Source organism: Homarus americanus, unplaced genomic scaffold, assembly GCF_018991925.1.
Source record: "Homarus americanus isolate GMGI-L3 unplaced genomic scaffold, GMGI_Hamer_2.0 scaffold30535, whole genome shotgun sequence".
NCBI lineage: Eukaryota > Metazoa > Arthropoda > Malacostraca > Decapoda > Nephropidae > Homarus > Homarus americanus.
This window is the reverse complement of record NW_024732440.1, coordinates 6247166-6267240: the sequence shown is the minus strand read 5'-3', so window position 1 is coordinate 6267240 and position 20075 is coordinate 6247166. Positions and strand designations below refer to the sequence as shown.

Below are 20075 nucleotides of genomic sequence, written 5' to 3'. Positions count from 1 at the left end.
ACTCCACTTTTTCCGACACAATACCTATGTTGTAGTAAAAATAACATCTAAATTTTATGATGGTATGCTCACACAATTAATATTTAAGAGAAATACAGTCGCCAGGTTAATGTCCATTCAAATAATGGACTCAAATCCCCCCCCCCCCCTCTTCCCAGCTCACTAGCTCCTACCTCTCTGAGAAATGTTTGGGTGAAACACTAGATTTTAACGTTTGTAATAAATAATACCTCAGACTAAAGTTAGGATAATATAATTGACATTTCTGGATTCCTTGCAGGTCAGGGAATATTTTGAATGTAAACTTCATATATTTTGCACAAAAGATAAAGTATTTGCTTTGTGTAAACCAAATTATTATATTAGATCTAAAATTTGTATGTCTAATGCAACATCCATGATGTTTATATTCAAAATGATCATCATATTGTAAGAATTCCAGCAATGTAAATTATATTCTGGCCGAGTAATTTGTATGAATTTTATGAGCTAAAACAAATATCTTCAGTTAATAAAAAAAAAAAATATTCTTCAGACACTATCTGTCAATCAAAGTACCCCACCTTGCCTCTTCCCCTCCTCACACTCATGCCAGCTGGGTCGGTGGTCCGTCCCAACCCTACCCCCCCCCACCACCACCCACCTTCCCTCCCTACCAGATAAATGTTTGGATGAAAATACTAGATTTTAACTTTTAGTAATAAATAATACCTCAGACTAAAGTTAGGATAATAGAATTGACATTTCTGGATTCCTTGCAGGTCAGGGATTATTTTGAATGTAAACTTCATATATTTTGCACAAAAGATAAAATATTTGCTATGTGTAAACCAAATTATTACATTAGATCTAAAATTTGTATGTCTAATGCAAAATCCATGATGTTTATATTCAAAATGATCATCATAGTGTAAGAATTCCAGCAATGTAAATTATATTCTGGCTGGGTAATTTGTATGAATTTAATGAGCTAAAACATATATCTTCAGTAAATAAACAAAGAAATATTCTTCAAGGACACTATCTGTCAATCAAAATACTCTGCCCTAGCTGGGTCGGTCCCTCCCTCCCTACCAGAGAAGCTTTGGGAGAAAATAGTATATTTACATTTTTAGTAATAAATAATAACTCGGACTAAAGTTAGGATAATATAATTGACATTTCTGGATTCCTTGCTGGTCAGGGAATATTTTGAATGTAAACTTCATATATTCTGCACAAAGGATAAAATATTTGCTTTGTGTAAACCAAATTAATACATTAGATCTAAAATTTGTATGTCTAATGCAAAATCTATGATGTTTATATTCAAAATGATCATCATATTGTAAGAATTCCAGCAATGTAAATTATATTCTGGCCGGGTAATTTGTATGATTTTTATGAGCTAAATAAAAAAAAAAAAAAAAAAATTATACTTCACCGCATATATGAGTAGATGCACCTCGGAAAGTGAAAGTCCCGGTTCTGGCAAGGTACCGCGTAAATGAGAAAATGAGAAATCGCGGAAAGTGAAACCGTGTAAAGCGGGGTAATACTGTATATATATACAGTTGTACCCCACTTAACGCGGTCAATTGAACCCAGAGGGTCCCGTGTTAAGTGAAATCCGCGTTAAGTGAACAACAGAACATATGGGATTAATTCCAATAGAAACCGGCCTGACCCCCAAACTCCACTTTTTGAAGGCACATACCTATGTTGTAGTAAAAATAACATCTTAATTTTATGATGGTACATGCACACAATTAATACTTAAGAGAAATACAGTCGCCAAGTTAATGTCCATTCAAATAATGGACTCAACTCCCTCCCTCTCTCACACTACACTCGCTGGCTCTTCCCTCTCAGAGAAATTTTGGGGGGAAAACCACTAAATTTTAATAAATAATACCTCAAACTAAAGTTAGGATAATACAATTGACATTGCTGGATTCCTTGTAAGACCAGGAATATTTTGAATATAGATGTCATATATTTTGCACAAAAGATAACATAGTTACCTAGAGAAAAATTTTTATCTAAAATTTGTATGTTTAATGAAAAATATATGATGTTTATATTCAAAATGATCACCAAATTATAAGAATTCCAGCAATGTAAATTATATTCTCACCGGGTAATTTGTATGAATTTTATGAGCTAAAACAAATATCTTCAGTTAATAAAAAAAAAAATAATCTTCACAACACTATCTGTCAATCAAAGTACCCCACCTTGCCTCCCCCCCTCTTCCAACCGCGCGGTCAGTCCCAACCCTCCCCCCCACCCCTCACCAATCCTCCCTTCCAGGGTTTTTAACATTTAGTATTAAATAATACCTCAGATTAAAGTTAGGATAATATAATTGACATTGCTGGATTCCTTGTAAGACCAGGAATATTTTGAATATAAATGTCATATATTTTGCACAAAAGATAACATAGTTAATTTGAGAAAAATTTTTATCTAAAATTTGTATGTCTAATGCAAAAATATGATGTTTATATTCAAAATGATCACCAAATTATAAGAATTCCAGCAATGTAAATTATATTCTGGCCGGGTAATTTGTATGAATTTTATGAGCTAAAACAGGCAGTCAGGCAGGGTGGGGCAAATCTAAAAATAGCGTCTCGAGCCGGACACTCACCGCGTATATGTGGAAAAAATCCGTGTTAAGTGATAAAACGCGTTAAGTGAAACCGTGTTAGGCGGGGTAATACTGTATTGAACTGAATACCTGTACCTGCATCACTATATCTTCTGTATACAGAACCAACTGTGTACAGTACTTGTTTAAGATTTATTTTTTTTATAAATACCTGTTTATTTCAGTACAGCAAATTATACCTAGATTAATATTCACAGCTGTGTGTGTGTGGCTTTTCCCAACATTTTAGCCACATTATAATCTCATCTGCCATTGGGTAGTTCACAGTGCTCACTCTCATTTATTTGTATCCACAGCCGACTACTTGGGCTCTGTTGGAGATGTATTTGAGGGTAGCGGCTATGGAATTGTTATTGATGATGATGAGTATCCTCTAGGGATCCCTGGTTTGCCCTTACCTCGTGGTCAGCCCGGACTTCCAGGACCCAAAGGAGAGAAGGGTAGGTACCATGATTGTGTGAAATATCATTGGCAGGTAGGTAGGTGTGTGTGTGTGAAGTTTTTGTGAGAGAGATGAAAAGCAGTGACAGTAAACAACAACAGTACAGTATGTGCTCTATTTAAAAAGTATGAGCAGTAAAGAAAGATAGAGCAACTATGTACTGTACTTTAAATGTTATAATAAAGAGCAAGAGTACATTTTTTGTGCTTTGAAACATAATCTCATCAGAATTAAAGGACTCGGTTTTCACAATAACAGTGTCAGTTACCGTCCAGTACAGGTATTAGGAAAAGTGAAGAGCCGTATCTGAAATACTGGAAGATGATTTTTTTTAGATTTTCAGAGGTGAAGACTATTGATACCTTAAATATGTATGCATTATAGGATACTTATATACTTTTGTGTGTGTGAGCATGTGCGTGCATGCGTGCGTGTGATGATAATGAGAAAACACTAAATTGCTGATAAAATAAATATGATACAGTAGAACTGGTTTATAGAAATACAGTATTTAGTTAGCATAATGAAGGCACAGTACAAAAAAAAATATTTTGTGGAAGAAAATGTTTTATCTTAGCTTTTGTGTAAACAGGTGATGCTGGCCCCGAAGGTGCTCCTGGTCCAAAGGGTGACCGTGGATTTGAGGGTGTTCGTGGGTCTCCTGGTACGTTCGTCTTTCATTTTAGTCTCAAGTTTTATAATTTCATAATTTTTTTAATGAATATTTCCCATTATTGTATTTTTCGTGGGAAAAAATCTTTGAAAACTTTGTTCACTTGGCACTCAAATTTGACTTAAGTGTTCTTTTACATTTTGATTCAGGGAAATTTTTACTTGTCTACACTAAGTTTTTCGTTATTAATAACCAGTAGACAAACTGTAGCCAAACAAGATTTCACTGCAGAATCCTGTTTACATCCATAATGCAGTGATTTTTTTTTACCTCATACATTTATTAAGTGTTTATATAGTATGTATTTTAATGCTTGCAGAAACATTGTGCATGCTGGTTCTTATTAATCTTTTGACATATCAGTTATGTAGGGTGTTCCTATAATTTATCATCGGTATATGTGTTAAACAGGAATTTTTAGAAGATAGGAAAATTTAGTTTATAATCATTATAAACAATTGGATTGTCTGACTCTACTAATGTACAGTCGTGAGCAGAAGTCCTGTCGCCCCTTCTGCTGCTCCATGAACCCTGAGATTCAGACTCATGAATCCGAAGCATTTATGGGCAGAATAATGCACCAGTGTCTACTGCTTCGGGTTCATGAGTCTGAATCTCATGGTTCGCGGAACAGCACAAGGGGCGACAGGACTTCTGTTCACGACTGTACTTGTTTATCAATGAGTAAGGTTCTTCACCTACAGTGAGTTCTGCTATAACGCGTGTTTTGACAACGCGAATCGGCTCTAACGCGATTTATGAATAGAGGAACAATATTTGTATAACGCGAACACTTGTTTGCTGTAACGCGATTTTTGCTCACTATTTCTCCAATTTGGTGGTATTAACTGTGAATATGGTAAAGAAGAATATCTCCAAGAAGCGTTCTCGTGATCGCATTCCCGGTGATGATCGTAAAAGAAAGGCTATAACCCTTGAAGAGAAGCTCGATGTTATCAACCTCAAAATCACCCTTCTCCCCCATCAAGTTATATTCATATTTTTTCAAGGTAAAGTGTTACATTTACTGTATGATTTCATTATTAGATATGAATGTAACATTTATTTAGACTGTGCTATCCTTTGTGTTAGGCTAACTACTAAATTTTTTTTCGATTTCGAGTAGTAATCTGCACCTAACCCTATTTTCTCCATAAGCCCTGTTATTTCTATTACGCGAATTTCTATGACACGATGTTTTACAAGAACACAACTATCGCGTTATAGCAGAACTGACTGTACTAGAAAGTAATCATAGTAATTCTCACATGTACTGCATATACATAGTGGTTTTTCAATTATGGTACTGTATTGTGATAAATTTTTGACTAAGACTATGAGGGTTTTATTTTAGTAGATGCTAATGTAGATTCTTGCTTGTTTCAACTGACTAACATGCATGCAAGGACATCCTTCTAAGAGGTAGGAAGATACAGTGCCGTAGTTGTTTTAAATTTAATACTGCATCCTGTATTTAAGTCTGCATCTGTAGCCATTTTGTGCTTGTCATTGAATATGATATGCATGTAGTAGTAGTGTAGCTATAAAATGACATGCATGTCATGTGTATGTGCTATGGCTATGCTGGGTGTGCAGGTGATCACTGGTTCGCTTTGCAGGCGAGCCTGGTTTGACGGGTCTGCCAGGGGAGCGTGGCGTGCCAGGTGGAGCAGGGGTGTTTACAGGTCAGATGCTTCCTCTCAGCCTCTGTGAATGTTATTTTTTATTTCTTCCTTTTTGACTGGATATAACTACCAGTAGCTGAATTTTTTTATCCAGATTCCCCTTGGTGATATAGTTGCTTGGATTCTAGTCTTACATAACGGTGCAATGTACGGTATGATGGGTGAAAGAGTCATTCTATTTTGCTGGATTTTTTTATTTAACTCTTCAAAAAATACATATTGAATACCCGGTGCTTATAGAGTATTAAAAAAAATGCAATTCTATGAAGATAACTTTTTAATTAAAATTTTTGAAGAATACAGGTAGACCCTGATTTATGAGTACAGGTGCTCCCCGACTTACGACAGGGTTAGGGACCCAAATCCAGGTCGTAAGTCCGACATAGATAAAAAAATAATAAAAAAAACAATTCAAAATTTTTTTTTCAAATTAAAAAAAAAAAAATCTACAATGAAATACAATACAGTAAAAGTAATAAATAATGAGGAATGGATACAGTGTGGCTGAGCACTTACCTTTAATGTAGTCAGCTGAATGTACACGGGGCCCTCATAATTTTTTTAATTATACATGGAGACTACATTAACTGGAAACGTTTTGGTATAGAAACTGCTCGCGTCATTTTGAAAAAAAAAAATGGTCACAAACGCGGCGGTCGTATGTCCCGACAGTCGTAAGGTCAGAGCAGGTCGTAAGTACCGATGGACTTAAGTTGAGGCAGTTGTAAGTCGGGGACTACCTGTATATAATTTATAAAAAGAAAAAATTGCAAAAAAAAAAAAAGGTGTCCCTTACTTTGAATTATGAGTGAGAACTCTGAAGTTACGAAAAAGTCTTCAGTAATAATGAAAATGCTGTACGGAACAGTATACAGAACTAAAATACCGTGGCTTTTTACGTCCATTATGCTTACTTATTTCATTAACATATTTCATTATTTTTTAATTCTTGCAATGTTATTAAGTCTTCAAGTAAACTTTCAGTGACATCAATCTCCTAAACTTACCACACAACTTACTCCTAAACTTACATGAACTTGTGTACTATACATCACTCACCCCACCACACAGTCACTGAGCCAGTTGCCCGACTGTCAAATTTTTCATGAATAAACTCTCTATAAGATGTTCCAATAAAAATTAATTCAACAAAATGTTTCACCATGAAATAATGATGGGGACTTTATTCTTTTATGAAAAAAGAGGTAAGAAATGTTGATGCCAGAGTCAATAAATGTAGTTCTAATTAAGTTAGAAACACTTTTTTTTTTTACTAAAATATCCCCAAATGGTTTAAACCTAAAAGTTTGGTTTAATAAATATACATTATTTAAAAAAAAAAAATCTAAGATATGGGCGGGCAAGGCATGACTGGAGCTGTGTCACAGCCAACAGTGGAATTTTCCATCCTGCACTAATGAAAGTTTTCCCCAAGTCTAAATGATGCAACACACATGGAGCTATATTTATTTATGCAAACACCTCTATATACTTACAATATATTGAAAATAAACAGAATAATGTAGTAAGTCCTCGCTTAACGTCGTCCTGCTTAACGTTGTTTCGGTACTATGTTGCTGAACTTTAGACACCAAAAATTTCTTTAACATCCCTGTGATCCGATACTATGTCATTTTGCCTCATCACGATTACTTTCTCTGGCTCATCACTTGCTCTTGTCTGGCCTCGCTACACTCTCTTGGCTCAGCGCGCTGCCCTCACTCACGGAACGTCACAGTACTGTATCCCCAAGCGATGCCAAGCCAGTCTCTGTTACGACTTCACATCATTTGTGTGTGCTTAAGTGCTTTTGTCTAAAACTGCACTCTAACCATTCGAAATGGCTTCCAAGCACCCATCAACTGCTACTGATGCTAGTGTAGTGAAGAGGCAACGTAAGACCATTACCCTTGCTCCGAAAATGGACGTATTAACCCGATTTGAGAAAGGGGAACGTGCTGTGGACATAGCCGCTGTTCTTGGTCTCACCCCCACAACGGTGCATACTATCCGGACCAACGCTGACAAGATTAAGGTTAGTGCTGGAAGTGGCTCTTCTCTGAGTGCTACTAAGATGACTCATACTAGAAGCACTGTGAAAGAGAAGTTTGGAAAAGATGCTGGCAATGTGGATGGAGGACCAGAATCAACGCAATGCCCCTGTGAGCCTTATGGTTATCCAGCATAAGGCCAGATCCTTGTTTGATGACATGAAGGAAATAGAGGGTGAAGGATCGAAGGAAGAGACCTTTACGATTTAAGCATCGGTATAACTTCCACAACATAAAGATGACTGGTGAAGCTGCCAGTTCAGATACGGTTGCTGCCGAGACATTCCCGCCAACAACGGAGGAGGAGCAAGCAGCAGCAGAGGAACCCCAGTTAGAGGAGGAGGACAGCCGTAAAGTCTCAGTGACTTACCACCCTCCTCCTACGCTCTACTACCTACCACACACTCGCTCTACCACCTCCACCCATCAGTGAGTACCAATGCCAATTTAGTACTGTAGTTCTATATACAGGTACTATTTTCTATAGAAATGGCAATGATTTTCTGTATATGTAACTTTTTTCATGGGGCAAAGGGAGGCTGGAGAACGTAACACTCGTATTTTGTCTATTTCTTATGGGGAAAATTGATCCGCTTGACGTTGTTTTGCATAACGTCATTTTTTGGGAACATAATCCCTATGTTCAGCGAGGATGCCCTGTATAACACTGTACTGTATAATATACTATACAGTACTCGCCAGCAGATTCTGTCATCTTGAGCCTACAGTAGGCAATATGTAACTGTATTAACTTTTTACATCTTAACACTTGCGATGGAGGTGGGGTAGAGGATTAGTGGGTCATGTTACTGACCTGACCTGATGCAATGTCAGGTAACCCATTGTTGGGGTGGGGATTACGGTAGTGGGTCTCATGACCTGAAGATGTCTTGAATAAAGACGAAAGCTTAGGTGCTCCAGTGTTTCCCACTTATTGAATGTACAGTACAGTATACGTAACTGTAATAATTTTTTTGTCTCAACACTGCTTTAACACAGTATTCTTGGTTGATTGTGTCCTGGTACAGTAATGTACAGTACTGCACAACATGAAATGTTTGCAAAAACAACAGCTACTGGGGGGACAACCTTCTACATTGGTTGCAGAATATGAACTAAGCGATCCAAGCAGCTAAGCCACCCATGCACCTGGCACCTAACCTAATGCCCCACTGCCCTACTTCCCCTCCAGTACATTTACACATGAAGTGTCATCTCAGTACCTATTAGTTTTTGTTTGGCCTGTCTCAAATTTGATTAGACCACTGTACAGTATCCCCATTAAAGACAATACATACTCTACATAAAATGCTGGCCATTGTTTGTGTTAAAAAGAACAAATTATATGAAACTGATAAAGGTGTTTTTATTTTCCTGATTAGATGCTGTAAATAGTAGACTCAATAGTGGAAATAGATGATGCACGAATGATGTTCAGGTACAATATAGTTTGAGGAACTTTTACACAACATTATTGTAATTGTTTGGCACTTAAAAATTAAACTGGATAGAAATCATTTTCTATTTAGAACTTAAGCAATACAGGTACTGTACGTGGTTCTTTTCACTTCGCATACTTAATGTTTGGTTGTACAAGCTTAATACCTGTATTACTTTAGAGACACGAGACGTTGATGGGGATTGGGGAAAACATCGCAACACAAAAAGTTTGTGGTAAACCACTAAAAGTTCACTTATATAAGTGTAAGTAGCGAGGCGCAGTGCACTGGTAATACATATGAATGCAGGATTCAGACTGAGGCACATGCCATGTGACACCCACGCAAGTACGAACACACAACAAATTTTCCGGACTGATGCACGATTTTCTGTTTTTTATTTTTTTAATATTTCCAATAAATAAAGAGACAATCCGGATCACCTTAGAGAGTCCCCAAAAAGCAAATTCCGATATCTTAAAGTTCAATTTAATTGAGGTTTATCTGTATATTTCCTTTCATTGTTTTATATTGAACATAATGCATTAAGAATGATGGAGCACTATATTGTACGTAGTATGTACAGTGGTCCCTCGGTTAACGAGCACAATCCGTTCCAGCAGGTTGCTCGTTAACCGAAACCATTGTTTCAATGGGTTTTGGGTAATTGGTTCCAGCTCAACGAAAATTGCTTAAATTCAACAAAAATGGTAGAAAAGTTCACTTACTTTGAGGTGTGTATGTAGAAGGCTCCTGGATGATGATGATGTGAATTTGAAGTGGGAGGTGGAGGAGGAGAAGGGAGAAGAGAAGGAAGTGGAGGTGGAGGAGAAGCATTTTACTGCTTCTTGAAAGGTGAGTCACCTTCCATGACATGTCAGGAACCTCTAGACTGACTGATTCTCCACCATGAACATCCTCTCTCCTTCTTGAAGTGGAAGGCTGAGGGATGGCATCTTGTTCCCTCTGCCTTTTACTGAAAAAAAGTATCAATTGTGGTCTGTGGGGCATCTGTCCTCCTCACCATTAACTTATGTTTAAAGAAGACCACTGAGTCCTCAACATGACACAAAGTTAGTTCAGCTTTTTTCCACTTTTGGGTGCTTTGAAGCCAGTTCCCTGAACTTCTCCCAGTGGTAAATCACATCTTTCAACTGTTTAGCTGACATATGGTCATCACTTTCAATTTCCTCCTCACCACTGTCAGCCTCTGCCTGTAACATCTCATCCAGTTGCTTCAAGTCATCAGGAGTAAGTTCCTCCTCATGAAACATCACAAGCTCTTCCACATCCTCCTCCTCCTCCACTTCAAGGCCCAATGACTGACCAATGGACACAATCTCGTGGTCCAACTCTGTTTCTTCCTCAAATCCCTCAAAATCATGGACTACTGATGGCCACAGTGCTTTCCATGAAGAATTGAGGGATCTAGTGGAGACTTCTTGCCATGATGACACAATCAATTTTACAGCCTCCAGGATGTTGAATTGTGTCTTCCAGAAATGTTTCAGTGTTAGTTCAGGATCATTGGAAGTTGCCTGATGACACCTCCTAAACATTTTCTTCATGTACAACTTCTTGAAGTTGCTGTTCACATTCTGGTCCATTGGCTGTATGATTAATGTAGTGTTTGGAGGCAAAAACAACACTTTCACAAAGTCAAATTGATACTCCAAATTTCTGGCAAGGTCAGGGTCATGACCAGGAGCATTATCCATGAGGAGAAGAGCCTTTAAAGGGAGTTTATTGGTGGTTAGGTAGCTCTTGACAGAAGAGCGAAACACATCAACAGCCCATTCATTAAAGAGCTGTCTTGTCACCCATGCCTTACGGTTGGACTTCCAATAAACTCCAAGCTTTGTTCTTACCACTTTCTGTTGCTTGAACACCCTGGGGTTTTCAGAGTGGTAGACAAGCATAGGCTTCAGTCGGAAATCCCCTGAAGCATTGGCACCAAGCAATAGAGTGGGACGGTCTTTCATGGGTTTATGCCCAGGTAAAGAGGCTTCATCTCTGGTGATGAATGTTCTTTTGGGCATCTTTTTCCAGAGCAGCCCAGTTTCGTCCACATTGATCACTTGCTGTGGAAGATAATTTTCTTCCTCCATCAGTTCTTTAAATTCAACTAAAAACTTTGCTGCCCCTTCCTTATCAGCACTAGCAGCTTCACCATGCTTAACAACACTGAAAATGTTGCTTCTTTTCTTAAATTTTTCGAACCAGTCTTTGCTGGCCCGATCTTCAAATTCTGTGCCAAAAGAACCAGGTTGATCTGTCTTTAAATGTTCGTAAATCTCCCTGGCTCTTTCACAAATGAATTCAGTAGAAACTGAATCACCTTTTATCTGTTTTTCCCTAATCCAGATGATAAGTAACCTCTCAGTTTCTGCAATTAGGGATCTACTTTTAAACACTCTTGTAGGTTTGTCTCTCACTTTTACTTCTTTAAATTTGTCTTTCTCTGCAAGAATTATCGACACAGTTGATGTCGACATGCCATATTCTTTGCATAGCGCATTTGTTCTAATGCCTTGTTCATGTTTTTTTATGATTTCCTGCATGGTTTGGATTGAAATTGCTTTTCTTGATCGCTTAGGCCCCATGCTGGATTCAAACAATGTCAACACATGTTTTTTAAAGTTAAAGTTGTTGTAAATAAAGAATATTTTCTTTAAAATAACACTGCACTGCGCTATATATTGTCAATATGTAAAATATATTTCAAAATGACCAATAATTTGTTTGGAAACACACAAAAAAAGCATTTAGTTGAAGAGAGTCTCGAGCAAGATGTTACCTCCAGTGAAAACAGAGAGAGACTAATGCCTGTTTGCTGTGTTAAGAGGCTGGATGCTGCGCATTAAACTAGTCACTTTACCTTCACTTATGTTCAATAATTGTTAAAATGACTAAAAAATTTAATATTAATTTTTTTAAATTATTGAATAGTATAAACTTCTTGATATTTACTAAAATAGTAAGGAATTTAAGCCCTAGAACCGATTAATGTATTAGCAGACTAATACTACAGCTGGTTGACTGCCCAGTGCAAGCCAAAACTTGTTGAGGTCAGCTCGTAAGAAACTTGTTGACCAAGGGATTGCTCGTTAACCGAATTTAAGAATCTTATGGAAGGTAACTCGTTAACCGAAATCCTGTTAACCGAGGCGCTCGTTAACCGAGGGACCACTGTAATTCAGTTTCACTTTTAACCATGGGTTTGTATCTCAGTCCGTCATAATTTCTTGTCTAGTAAAGAAATTTGGACTTGGAGGAATGGCTTAGGTCCAATTGATTTTTCATAATCGTGTTTGTTTTGTATGTATAAAATGCTGCAGCCCTGTTTCAGATGTGTGCATATGTGCCTATGCTTAAGGATGGCTTATATTTATGTAATATATTATGAGAAGCATCAAGCTGTATACTAAAAACTTTGTAGTAAATCTTCATTGGATGATTAAACATGTTATAATTTTTGTCAATTACTATATTAATTGTCCCTGGTACAGATGGCACAGAGACGAGGCCTATTCAGGAACTGTTCCAGACAGTTGCACATCTTCGTGAGAACCTGAACCTTCTTGATGCAAGAGTTCGAATCCTGGAGACAGAACTCCCTAAAATTATTGGTAAGTTTATTACTATTCAGCCACTTTTATATGAAATTAGTTATTGCCTGGTGACATTATCACCAGGAAAGGTACATGTTAAATTTTTGACCCTAGGATGCCTTTTTCTCCACTGCTTTGTATCACTTTTCCATATCAATTTGTTTCTGAAGCTTCATTAAGTAAATGAGAAAAAGGGTCATACCTTGTGTAAAATTTAGTTTTCAGGGTTTGGACACAACTGCATAAATTCAGTTGTTATTATGCAGCTGTATTTCTTTGCCCCATTTCAATGAGGGCACACTACCTTGGCCATGACCATCTGTATATCAATCTTTCTACCTCACGTCTGTATATCAATTTTTTCTACCTCGCATCTGTATATCAATCCTTCTATGTCTTATTTGTTTCCACACATGAATATAGAGATCAGGTTCTATTTTGGCTGTACTGTACTTAATTATTTTTGGAGACTTTTTTTTTTTTTATTACAGGTATTTTTATCTGAAAATTGGGGAGTACAGCAGATTCTGTTCGTAGTGCCTGTCATCTTTCTGTCTATCTTCAAGGGCATTTTAAACCTCTATGGATTTCCCTTGGCCACTCACACTCCCACAAATGATTATAATGCCATTGAAAATTATATCATTATTGTTCATAATAGTTCATAATAATGCCAAGCCTGTCACAGGTATTCATAATGGTCATAGTTATCTACTAAGACACCATCATGGATATTAAGGTCACTAACTGTTTTTCATCGACTCATACGTGTTCATAATGACCTCAAATATCGTATCTCTCACATCATACTACACTAATAAGAACATAAGAATGGAGGTAAATGCAGCGGGCCTATTGGCTCATACTGGGCAATCCCATTTAGACCCAACCCCTATTGTTCATATATGTATCCAACCTATGTTGGATGATGATGTTTGGTAACTTCCTCCACTACTCTATTTCCAAACCACCTATCTAGCGCCTAAATCTAAATTTGTCTTAATTTAAAACCATATTTCACTCCTGGGTGGATATTTTGAGTTCCTTTGTTATATCACCTTTGTTTAACCCTGACTTCCATTTATACATCTCGATCATATCACCCCTCACTCTACGTCTCTGTACTCAAGGTTCCTAATGCCCGGGATTAGTCTTGTCATTCTCCTCTGAATTCTTTCTAGGGATTCTACCGTACAGTATATCTATTCTGGAGTACGGTGACCAGAACTGAACTGCATAATCCAAGTGAGGTCTCACAAGCGCAAGATATAGTTTTAAGATAACCTCGCTCGTCTTGTAACTAACACTTCTTTGTATGAACCCAATACTTTCTTAGCCTTGTTTCAAGCAAATACACATTGGTTACTTGGTTTAAGATTCCTATTTATCATTACCGGTACTCCTAAATCTTTCTTACAGTCGGATTTCTCAATAACAACGTTGTTCATCTTATATCTGGGTTCTCTGTTTACAGTTGTCCACATTAAATTTCATCTGTGTTTTTCAGACCATTCGGAAAATTGGTCTAGATCTTCCTGTAGTTTTGCGTAGTCCTCGTCAGATTTAATTACACGCCCTATTTTAGTGTCGTCAGCAAATTTACTTCTGTTGCTGTCTACGCCTATTTCTATGTAGTTTAGGTATACATATAATAAATAATGATGGTCCAAGTATTGAGCCATGGGGTACTCTACTAGTGATGCTACCCCAATCCCGGTAATGCTTACTCGCTGTTTCCTGTCCTGTAACCACGCCCTAATCCATTTTAGAATATCTCCTACAATGCGATGAGCCTCCACTTTTCTTATTAGTCTTTCGTGGAGACTGTCAAAGGCTTTGCTAAAGTCGAGATATACCACATCATAATTGTGCCACTCGTCCATTGATTCGAAAACAGATGAAAAGAATGTTAATAGATTAGTTAGACATGAACGCCCGCCTGTGAAGCCGTGTTTGGAATCATTGATCAACTTGTGCTTCTGCACGTGATTTTGAATAGAGTTTGAAATTATTGCTTTCAGCAATTTGCCTACAATTGATGTTAAACTGATTGGACGGTAGTTAGAGGACAGTGATCTATCTCCCATCTTGAAAATCGCTATCACATTTGCTATCTTCCAGGATTTTGGTACTACAGTACACCCGTTTTTAATGACATGTTAAACAAATTTGCGAAGGGCATATGAAGCTCTCCCTTACATTCCTTTAATACTCTGGTAAATATCTCATTGGAACCTGGTGACTTATTAGGCTTTGGCTTGTCTATTTGCTTACTGACATCATTACTAGTCACTACTATCTCTCTTAATCTATTTTCTTCACTATCTCTGTGTATAGTCGGTGCCTCGGGTATCATGTTTAAATTTTCAGTGGTGAAAACTGTTGAAAATTATCTGTTCAGATTATTACTCATTTCTCCATCGTTGTCTGTTAGCTCGCCGGTATCTGACTATTGGTCCAATCTTGTCTCGTGTTTTAGTTTGATACATTTGAAAGATTCCCTTGGGGTTTGATTTTGTCTTCCTTGCTAGTCAGTTCATTAATCCTCTTTGCTTTTTATCATCTTGGTCTTAACCCTTATAATAATCTCAGAGGTAAACTTTACCACGATTTATTCTCCTACCTATAGTCTTCCTTTGTCCAATAATATTCTTTCAATAATTGTTTATCCATTTAGTGTCATTGTTGTCTGATCTGAGTTTTTTGTATGGTATGTTCTGCCTTTGTGAATTAAGTAACTCATTATCTAAATTGTTGTGGAACTGATCAACCTCAAATTTCGTGATCAGGTCATCCTCAGCCATCATATTTTGTGAGGTTATTGTTGTCAGGTCTCCAGGTAAAGTGAGGTTGCCCTCTGTGGGTACATTGTGTGAGGTCAACCCAAGTGAGGTCATGTAATTCACTCCCAATCGTGATACCCCTTCTCTCAGCTGCCTTTTCAAACTATCAAAGTTTGCCCTTCTGAAATCTGAGACATTAATGGAGTTTTCCTTGTGACTACCATTAAGTTATAATTTGAATCTTACTTCTTTGTGATCGCTGTTAGCTGTTACGTTCCCTACCTCGACATTACTAATGAGGTTTTCTCTGTTTGACAGAACTAAAATCAAGAATATTATTACTCTGTGTGGGTTTGGCTATATGTTGACTTAAGAAACAGTCTTGAACTGTTTCAAGAAAATTCTCTGTTTCTGAGTTACCCTCAAGGTCGGTCCAACCTATTTGACTAAAGTTGTAGTTGCCTACTATACAGACTTTGCTATGTCTGGATGTACTGCGCATTTCATCCCAAATAAGTCGCTCATTAACTCTATCAAGATTTTGAGGTCTATATATTACTCCTATGATTACTTTCTCCCTTTCATCGGTTAATTTTTTCCAAATTGTTTCTGTATTCAGTTAAGTTTTTATTATCTTATTTATTTCACACTTCAGATTATCCCTGACATAGATTTCTACACCGCCTCCTTTCCTAATCTGCCTATCGGTATGGAATAAAGTGTAACCTGTAATTTGGTATTCGACAAGTAAGTCACGTGAATTAGTTTATCCAGGTTTCAGTGAATGCTATTATATACCGTAGATTTTTTAGGTACATACCAACGGCCTGATTTCATCCATTTTGTTTCTCATACATCTACATTTTGTATAGTTAGTTGTGATCTGAGTCCTCCCTTTGTCGCATTTAGGTTTTAACTCCCTGCCTAATTTAGTTTTGTCATCATTCCTAGCACTATTTCTCTGCTCCCACTGCAGTCTCCTCGATTCCCGTGCTCACATGTTCCCCGAGCAGTTTAAAGACTTCAAAATCTTTTGAACTGCCCTCTCGAGAGAGCCAGCCAGGGTTGCCAACCCATCCCTAGACAAATGTACCCCATCCCTAGCATAAAGCTCCCTTCGGCCATAAAAGTTGTCCCAGTTTTCAATGAATGGGACTGATATTGACTTGCAATATGTCAAGACGGCTGTTGACACCAACTGCCCTTGACAACCCTTCATTGCCAACTCTCCTTCTAGGCAGGACACCACATATGATAGGGATCCCTCCCTTTACCCTAATACGTTCAATAGCTGTTTTGAACTTATCAAGGAGCTCCTCACTCCTATTTTTTTTTTTTTTTTTAGCACAAAGTTTTATCCAGTTACCATACCTGGGAATCACCAACAATTCAGGTTTTTGTTTCCTCCTTGTCAGTCCTGTTCCTGACTATGCTAACATCCAATTCGTCTATCAAAGGACTTTGAGAGTTTTTACACTTAGCTGTTGTCGTTGTGGTGTCTTTTCTCACCACCAGTTTGGTTGGTCCTCTCCTCACAACCCTCCATTCGCCTATGCATTCGTCAGACACGGGCTTTCCTTGCCTTCACTGACTCGGCCACTATCTCAGCCCTCAGAAGGTCACAGCCCTGCTCACAAATAGCACTAGCCATTACAGTGGTCCCTCGGTTTACGAACACAATTCGTTCCACAGAGTCGTTCGTTAACCTTATCCATTGTTTCAATGGGATATTGGGTAATTGGTTCCAGCTCACAGAAAAGTACACACAAAGTAAAAAAAAAAAAAGAATGCAGTAAAGTACACTTACTTTGAGGTGGGGGTGGAGGAGAAAGGAGAAGTGAAAGAAGTGGGGATGGAGGAGAAATCACCTTTCAGGGGACCCATGCTTGATGCAGTAATTTCATCAATAAAATTTTAAGTTTACTAGGTGTAATTCAAGATTATTTTATTTAAATCAACACTACACTGTGCTATATATTATTAATATGTTAACTAAATTTCAGAAATACCAATAACTTTTAATGTAAAAATGCAAAAATAATCAAGACGCCAACAAAATCGATGTTCACTCCACTGTAAACAAAGCTAAGCTGACGCCTGGTGGGTGAGTCAAGCGGCTGATGGGCGCACAAAAAACTAGTTCCTTGTACTGCATAAATTATTATGTTAACTAAATTTTAAAATGACTAATAATTTTAATATAAAAAATGCAAAAATATTAAAGAGCACAACTTTCTTGATATTTACTCCACTGGAAACGAATGTAAACATAGAACAGATTACTGAATTGGCAAACTAGCCCATCAGCTGATGCTCACAACAAAACGTGTTTGTCGTAAGGGTTTCGTTAATCGAAGTTTTGTTCGTTAACCGAATTGAAGATCCTCATGGGAGGTAATTCGTTAACCGAGGGATCACGGTACTGACAATTAATCCCTGGGAGCTTAGTCGGCCGTGACCTTTCCTCTAGCAAGGTCAGAATACAACTGGTATTAAGTGTTCCAGATTTTTTTATTACACAATAAAGCACAAGTGAAGTTCTGTACAGTACAGGGAGTTCTGCTATAACGCGTGTTTTGATAACGCGAATTTGCTCTAACGCGATTTATGAATTCGGAACAATATTTGTATAACGCGAACGCTTGTTTGCTATAACGCGATTTTTGCTTACTATTTCTCCAATTTTGTGGTATTAACTGTGAATATGGTAAAGAAGAATATCTCCAAAAGGCGCTCTGATGATAGAATTCCCGGTGATTATCGTAAAAGAAAGGATATAACACTTGAAGAGAAGCTCAGTGTTATCAACCTCAAAATCACCCTTCTCCCCCATCAAGTTACATTCATATTTTTTCAAGGTAAAGTGTTAAATTTACTGTATGATTTCATTATTAGATATGAATGTAACATTTATTTAGACTGTGCTATTCTTTGTGTTAGGCTAAATACTAAATTTTTTCGATTTCGAGTAATCTGCACCTAACCCTATTTTCTCCATAAGCCCTGTTATTTCTATTACGCGATTTTCTATAACACGATATTTTACAAGAACACAATTATCGCGTTATAGCAGAACTACCTGTACTCCTGACAGCAACAGATATCTCACAAATACTCGACTCATAAGGACCCCAAATGTTCCACATGTGCTCATAATGGTAAAGGCTGGACCTCACTATTCTGGGAATCTTGGGACCAGACTGGTTGCAGAGGAGTGAAAGTTTTGAACCCTCGAAGTCAATGTTAAAAAAGGCAAAATAATGCATAAAATGTACTAATACTGTCTAATTTCTTCAGTACAGTGGTCCTACGGTTAACGAACACCTCGGTTAACAAAATTTCGGTTAACGAATTACAGTCAGTTCTGCTATAACACGATAGTTGTGTTCTTGTAAAACATCGTGTCATAGAAATTCGCGTAATAGAAATAACAGGGCTTATGGAGAAAATAGGGTTAGGTGCAGATTACTACTCGAAATCGAAAAAAATTTAGTAGTTAGCCTAACACAAAGGATAGCACAGTCTAAATAAATGTTACATTCATATCTAATAATGAAATCATACAGTAAATGTAACACTTTACCTTGAAAAAATATGAATATAACTTGATGGGGGAGAAGGGTGATTTTGAGGTTGATAACATCGAGCTTCTCTTCAAGGGTTATAGCCTTTCTTTTACGATCATCACCGGGAATGCGATCACCAGAACGCTTCTTGGAGATATTCTTCTTTACCATATTCACAGTTAACACCACAAAATTGGAGAAATAGTGAGCAAAAATCGCGTTACAGTAAACAAGCATTCGCGTTATACAAATATCGTTCCTCTATTCATAAATCGCGTTAGAGCCAATTCGCGTTGTCAAAACACGCGTTATAGCAGAACTCACTGTACCTTCCTTCGGTTAACGAAATTCTTACGAAAACATGTCAACATGTTTTGGCTTGCTCGCCAGCTGGACGATTAGTCCGCCAATACAATAATCGGTTCTAGGGCTTATATTTGTTTCCTTTGGTGTAAATATCAAGAAGGTTGTGTTATTCAATATTTTTCCAATTTTTATATTAAAATTATTAGTCGTTTTAACACTTATTTAATATAATTGCAGAACAGGGACTAGTTTTTGGTGCGCCCATCAGCCACTTCACTCACCCACCAGGGTGTGTCTGTTCAGTGGAGGAAACATCTTGCTTGTGGGTCTCTTGAACACAGAGTATTTTTACATTTTTACAGTACATTTATTGGTCATTCTGAAATTTATTTAACATATTGACAATATATAGTGCAGTGCAGTGTTGATTTAAAGAAAATAATCTTGAATTACACCTAGTGAACTTAAAATTTTATTGGTGAAATGACTTCATCAAGCATGGGGTCATTTCTCTTCCATCCCCACTTCCTTCTCTTCTCCCTTCTCCTCCACCCCCACTCCTAATTCCCATCATTATCATCAACCAGGAGCCTTCTGCATACACATCTCAAAGTAAATGTACTTTACTGCATTTTTTTTTTACTTTGTATGTATTTTTCGGTGAGCTGGAACCAATTACCCAATATCCCATTGAAACAATGGATTCCGTTAACAAAATTTTTGGTTAACGAACGACCTTCTGGAACGAATTGTGTTCGTTAACCGAGGGACCACTGTATGGACATCTTTTCTAAAATAATTAATGCCACATGCTTACGTTTCGCCGCATTACAACCACCGCCACTGCTTGCTGGTCTCTTAGGAGG

At 37.4% G+C, this 20075-nt stretch overlaps 1 protein-coding gene across 4 annotated transcripts in view; it reads left to right on the top strand.

Moving 5' to 3' along the window:
• The window catches only part of LOC121868791 (collagen alpha-3(IX) chain-like), a 194475-nt gene that overhangs the window by 148187 nt on the left and 26213 nt on the right, over positions 1–20075 (top strand). For 3 of the 4 annotated variants that reach the window (XM_042369711.1, XM_042369709.1, XM_042369713.1), the window contains 4 exons: positions 2950–3093; positions 3688–3759; positions 5388–5453; positions 12453–12572. In XM_042369711.1, coding sequence (XP_042225645.1) covers positions 2950–3093; positions 3688–3759; positions 5388–5453; positions 12453–12572 — 402 coding nt within the window. The remainder of the gene's footprint in view (positions 1–2949; positions 3094–3687; positions 3760–5387; positions 5454–12452; positions 12573–20075) is intronic. The other variant, XM_042369712.1, reaches the window with a different exon arrangement.